This window comes from Arachis ipaensis, chromosome B05 (genome assembly GCF_000816755.2).
Source record: "Arachis ipaensis cultivar K30076 chromosome B05, Araip1.1, whole genome shotgun sequence".
NCBI lineage: Eukaryota > Viridiplantae > Streptophyta > Magnoliopsida > Fabales > Fabaceae > Arachis > Arachis ipaensis.
Window position 1 is genome coordinate 46,046,267 of NC_029789.2, and position 6,765 is coordinate 46,053,031.

The 6,765-nt window shown below is 39.3% G+C and overlaps 2 protein-coding genes across 2 annotated transcripts; both read right to left on the bottom strand.

Annotated features, from left to right (window-relative positions):
• On the bottom strand, window positions 3,302-3,763 carry LOC107640572. The gene has a single exon (XM_016344086.1). The coding sequence runs from the start codon at window positions 3,761-3,763 to the stop codon at window positions 3,302-3,304; it is 462 nt and encodes a 153-aa protein (XP_016199572.1).
• Window positions 4,173-6,413, bottom strand: LOC107640571. The gene is made up of 2 exons (XM_016344085.1): window positions 6,128-6,413; window positions 4,173-4,978 (listed from the first exon to the last, which is right to left on the bottom strand). Exons 1-2 carry the CDS (start codon window positions 6,411-6,413, stop codon window positions 4,173-4,175), a joined length of 1,092 nt encoding a protein of 363 aa, XP_016199571.1.

Consider the following 6,765-nt stretch of genomic DNA (forward strand, 5'->3'; position numbering starts at 1 on the left):
TTGGCAATCTTAGGTGATTGGATCCCAATTCCTTAGCAATCCAATCTCTCTAAGCATGAACAATTGCCCAATTCCTTGATTTAAGTGCTCATGAGAAGAGATGAGGTATGTTCACTGATTATACCACACATATTCATAGATCAAAGTGTTGGTAGGATTATATATCACGATATCCATCCAAACCCCAATCTAATCCAATGTGAGAAAGCATTTCTAGCATGATCTCCTCATTCCTCTTCCAAGGTTCAAAGGAGATGCAATTATGGATAGCTTCTTTCCCAAGACAACTATCCACTTGGATGAAGAACGAAAGATTTCTAGCAAGATCAAGAGAAAAGAAAGAAGAAGATGAATGAAAACTAATATTGATCTATTGAATTACACAGAGCTCCCTAACCCAATGAAAGGGGTTTAGTTGTTCATAGCTCTAAAAATGAAAAATGGAAGTGAAAAGTACATTGCAGAATTGAAAAGTTACAAAAAAAGTAAAATTGGGCAGAGTTTCAGTATCAGTGTCTAAGCCCCCTTAACTAACTTAAACTCTAGCTATTTATACACTTCTTCAATTGATCTTCAGTCTCTGAATTGGACTTTTGGCCTTAATTGAAATAGGTTGAAGTTGCTCTAATCCTGTTGAGAAGAGTTGTGCTTGATTTGTAGAGTTTTGATGCCCACGTTGGAGTTCACGTTTGAGGGCAAACGTCGACTCAAACGTCCTTTAGAGAAAATGGATTTTGGGCATTTTGAGCAACGTTTGACTCAACGTTGGAGTGCCAATGTTTTCTTGTCCACGCGTACGCATGACATACGCGTGCACGTGGATGGTACAATTTACCACTTCACGCGTCTACGCTGCCTATGCGTGTGCGTGTTTAGGGATAGAATTTTCATCCACGCGTACGCGTAAGTGACGCGTGCGCATGGATGAAAATTCTCCAATTCAGTTTTTGAAGGCTTTTCGAGGACGTTGGCATCAGCGTTTAAGTGGCAACACTCCCTCCAACGTTGAATCATCCACTCGTGCGCGTCACCTACGCGTGCGCGTGTATTGCCAAAATTCACGCTCACGCGTACGCGTAGCATACGCGTGGGCGTCGATGTGCTTTTTTAAAATCAAGATTTGTAGCTCAGATCGCGCACGTTGGCATCAACGTTGGACTGGCAACGTTCCATCCAACATTGGCCTATCCACGCGTGCGCGTATAGGACGCGTACGAGTCGCCACAATTTTTCCAATTTTTAGAAAGCACTATGTATCAACTAGCGTTGGAGGTAACGTTGGCTTACCAACGCTCCCTCCAACATGGGTATCAGAATTATGCAGCAGATTCCCCTGTTTCCTTCTTCTCAATGTCTGAGGCAACGTTGGTGGTCCAACTTTGGCCAACAACGTTGCTTCCTCTTCATCCTTCAATGGCTATTCTTCAACTTCCTTTCATTTATTTCTCCACCTATCATCAAGCAATACATGCATGAAAGCCTTGCTAATATCATGAGAGATTGCATCATTCTTAGCACACAAGTAATTATGGCATAAACTCATGAAAAAGCATAAAAGTAATCATGGTTGAATGAATCCAAGCATACATGAATTTTTAACCCAATTGCTTACTTGTAGTTCAAGAAAGTGCATAAAACCTACTAAAATAAAAAGAAAAAGGCTAGTGAAACTAGCCTAAGATTCCTTGCTATCACAACACCAAACTTAAATCTTGCTTGTCCCCAAACAAGCAATGCATTATGAGAAGAATGAATTAAACAGTAGGTAATATATGTCCATATCAGCAAGTGATTGAAATTGATTCATGGGGTTTTATGCAGAGAATGTTGCAGCTCACTTTTATTGACTCTTAGGTGAGGAATGTCCCTTTTAAGCATCAACTAATATACTGCTATGACCTCTTATTATTCATCCTTGGTTTTTTATTTCTTTGTTTTTCTTTCACTTAGAATTTATTTCTCACTTGTAGCTTAGTGTCATGTGTTGTAGCAGCCTTTTAGCTTATTTTCATTCAACACAAATTCACTACAGACACTTGGCTCACAATTCTTCTTAAGACATTGATGCCTAGCACCTCTTTGGGTTACTAAATACCTTGTAACTAGGTTGCTATTGATAGTGGACTTTTGGTTGATAATCCAAGATTAGTTAATCCAAGTTACCAAGTGTTAAAGCACTCAATAGAACCTCATCATCCAAGCAGATCCTAGTACAAAGACACCACAGGCATATGTCTTAAGGTCCAAGCTATTGGTGTCTAGCCTTGTTCTTTGTTTCTTCCATTTTTGTTGCCACTTTTGGCTTTTCTTTTTCTTTCTTTTTATATTTGTTATTTCTTTCTTCCAAGGGGCTTTATTTGCTAAGAATTCATAGACAGCAGTCAAGTTCACACTACATAGGGACACTCTACCTTTTATTAATTATTAGTGAGCTAGCTACACCATCAGACGTGTATACCACCACTCAATCTTTATTTTATTCCTTACCGAATGGAACTATTTCACTTCTGTTCAAAAATTTCTTTTATTTAATTAAATCAAGGGGACAAACATACATTCAAGCAAGTTGCAATTAGACTAAACGCTTAGACTAAAACACTTATTTGAAAAATAAAAAGACATGAAACAAAGAATTCAGACATAGGCATATTATTCAGCAGAGGTACATTCAGACTTCCAATTCAAACAATTTAAGTGAAAGCAGTTAAGTGACAATACAACCTTTCGGCCTCTTCTTCATTGTTCATCGTCTTTCCTGGCCTTGGTATTCTCTTCGTCCCTAGATGCTGGTGCATAGTCTATCCCAAGGGTTGATTGTCTTCCTGCAAAACTTTTGGAAGTTGCTTGTCCCTCAAGCACTTGAGAAATGGTTAGTCTGTATGTATGCTTATGATTTTCTGGACCTAAGTTGGTGTGTGAACACCAAACTTAGTTCCTTTCTTACTTCTATATGCAGCAAAGCGAATACATACATTAAACATCAAGTGCTTTTATTGGCAGAATAAGCTGTGAACTGAAATTCAAAAATTTGTCAAGTGGTTTCTCTGATTGTTTGGAGCTCCTAGCCAATTATGCTCCAGGATGTAATGTGCTTTTAATGAAATTTATGGTGGAACACCAAACTTAGAATTGCACATTCACCTTTGAATTTCTTTGGTGTGCAAAACCAAACTTAGCTCCTTGCAATATAGAGAAATCTTCTTGACTCTTTTATTGATAAGCTATGAAAAGGAAATTACCTTTGGTTGGGTTGCCTCCCAACAAGCGCTCTTTTAACGTCATTAGCTTGATGTTCTCTCTATTAGTTGAGCTGATACTTCATCTTGGAAACTTCTCCCATATTGCCCAGGTAGTGTTTGAGCCTTTGCCCATTCACAGTAAAGGTCCGCTTTGAGCTTTCTTCCATGATTTCTATGTGTCCATAGGGTGAGACCTTGGTGACCAGAAAAGGTCCTGACCACCTTGACTTCAGCTTCCCAGGAAATAGCTTTAGCTTGGAGTTGTAGAGAAGTACTCTCTGTCCTTCTTCAAAGCTTCTTGGTGCTAGCTTGAGATCATGTCTCTCCTTGGCCTTTTCCTTGTAAATTTTGGCATTTTCGTAGGCCTGGGATCTGAACTCTTCCAATTCTTGCAGTTGCAAAAGCCTTCTTTCACCAGCAGAATCATTATTGAAGTTCAGTAACTTGAGAGCCCATAATGCTTTGTGTTCAAGCTCCAATGGTAGGTGATAAGCCTTTCTATACACCAATTGATATGGAGACATCCCAATTGGTGTTTTGAAGGCTGTCCTATATGCCCAAAGAGCATCATCCAACTTCTTGAACCAGTCTTTTCTTGAAGCTCCCGCAGTCTTTTCCAAGATTCTTTTAAGCTCTCTGTTGGATATCTCTGTCTGGCCACTTGTTTGGGGATGGTAGGGTATGGCAACCTTGTGCTTTACTCCATACCTCAGGAGGAAACTTTCCAATGGTCTGTTGCAAAAATGGCTTCCTCCATCATTGATAAGAGCTCTAGGCACCCCAAATCGGCTAAAAATGTTCTTTCTGAGAAAATTCATCACCACCTTATTATCATTTGTTGGAGTTGCAATAGCCTCTACCCATTTTGATACATAATCCACTGCCACCAAGATATATTTATTTGAGTATGAGGTTGGGAATGGTCCCATGAAATCAATCCCATACATCAAATAACTCAAGTTCTAAGATGAATTGTTGTGGCATTTCATTTCTTTTGGGTAGGTTCCCTGCTCTTTGGCATTCATTGTAGTGTTGTACCATTTCTTTTGCATCTTTGAAGATAGTGGGCCAAAAAAATCCACATTGTAGTACGTTGGCTACAGTCCTTTCTCTTCCAAAGTGTCCTCCATAGCAAGAACCATGACAATTCCATAAAAGTTCCCTTCCTTCTTTCTCTGAAATGCATCTTCTAAGTATTCCATCTGAACATTTCTTGAAAAGGTATGGTTCATCCCAGATAAAATACTTGGCATCATTAATAAGCTTCCTCCTCTGATGTTTGTTGAATTCTAGAGGCACCTCCCCAGTAGCCTTAAAATTTGCAATGTCTGCAAACCATGGTACTTTATGAACCAACATTAGTTGCTCATCAGGGAAACATTCATTTATATTCAAGCTTTGTGTACTTCCTTCTTCACAGGGAATCCTTGACAAGTGATCTGCCACCTTGTTTTCTACTCCTTTCTTGTCTTTAATCTCAATGTTAAACTCATGCAGCAACAAAATCCATCTTATCAGCCTTAGTTTTGATTTTTGCTTGGCAAGTAGATATTTCAATGTTGCATAATCAGTGAAAACAATTATTTTAGATCCAATGAGATATGATCTAAACTTATCAAATGCAAACACTATTTCCAGTAATTTCTTCTCATTAGTTGCGTAGTTCCTTTGGGATTCATTTAGGACTTTGCTAGCATAGTATATAACATGCACTAAGTTACCTTTCCTCTGTCCTAACACTGCCCCAATAGCAACATCTGATGCATCACACATCAACTCAAAGGGTAAATCCCAGTTAGGTAGGGCAATAATAGGTGCTGAGGAAAGCTTTTTCTTCAGAGTTTCAAAAGCTAGCATGCAATCCTGATCAAATACAAAAGGTATATCATAGACAAGTAAGTTACTCAAAGGTTTGGCTATTTTTGAAAAGTCTCTGATAAACCTTCTGTAAAATCCAGCATGTCCTAAGAAACTCCTAATTGCCTTGACATTAGTAGGTGGAGGTAACTTCTCAATTAATTCCACCTTTCTCTGTCTACCTCAATGCCTTGGTTAGAAATTTTATACCAAGGACTATTTCTTCTGTCACTATAAAATGGCATTTCTCCCAATTCAAAACTAGATTGGTCTCTTGGCATCTTTTCAATACTAAGGCGAGGTGATTTAGGCAATTAGGGAAGGAATCCCCAAATACTAAAAAGTCGTCCATAAAGACTTCAATGAATTTTTCAATCATGTCTGAAAAGATAGATAACATGCAACGTTAGAAAGTTGCAGGCGCATTGCATAGCCCAAATGGCATGCGCCTGTAAGCAAAGACTCCATATGGACAAGTGAATAATGTTTTCTTATAGTCTCTTGGATCAACCACTATTTGATTGTATCCTAAATAGCCATCTAAGAAGCAATAATATGCATGTCCTGCAGGCCTTTCTAGCATCTGGTCCATGAAAGGGAGTGGGAAGTGATCTTTTCTTGTAGCTTCATTAAGCTTTCTGTAATCTATGCACATCCTCCATCCTGTGACAGTTCTTGTAGGGATGAGTTCATTCTTTTCATTAGGCACCACAGTGATGCCTCCCTTCTTAGGAACCACTTGGATAGCGCTCACCCATGGGCTATCTGAAATTGGATAAATCACCCCTGCCTGCCAAAGCTTCATAACCTCCTTTTGCACTACTTCTTTCATGACTGGATTCAATCTTCTTTGGGCTTGAATGGAGGGCTTAGCATCTTCTTCTAACAGGATCTTATGCATGCATATAGATGAGCTTATCCTTTCAAATCAGCAAGGGTCTATCCAATGGCATCTTGGTGCTTTTGCAGCACCTTGATTAACTCCTCTTCCTATTCTTGACTAAGAGCAGAATTGATGATTACTGGGTAACTTTCATCACTTCCCAAGTATGCATACTTAAGAGTAAGAGGCAATGCCTTCAGTTCAAGTTTGGGTGCTTCTTTCTCCTTTTTCCTTCCCTTTGGTGAGCTTGGGATGGGCACTTCAGTTGATTTGATATCAGCAACCTCAACATTTAATGTGGGATCATCTTCTGTCACTTCTTCAAGTGCTTCCTCAAAGGTTTCTTGCACCACAATTTCCACTGCATCCAACCTCATACACTCTCCTAGTGACTCCTGTGGGTAGCTCATGGCCTTGAACACATTAAACATCATTTCTCATCATGTAGCCTAAGGGTAAGTTTACCCTTTTGGACATCGATAATGGTTCCAGCAGTGGTTAAAAATGGCCTTCCCAAGATTATTGAAGCTTTGGCTTCCTTCTCCATATCCAACACCATAAAGTCAGCAGGGAAGATGAAGTCTCCCACCTTTACCAACAAATCCTCTACTACTCCATGAGGGAATTTGAATGATCTGTCTGCCAATTGAGGGCCATTCTTGTTAGTTTAGCTTCTTCAATCTTCATTCTTTTCATCATTGCTAATGACATCAAATTTATGCTGGCTCCCAAATCACATAAGGCTTTCTCCACAGTGATTTCTCCTATGATGCAAGGAATTTGGAA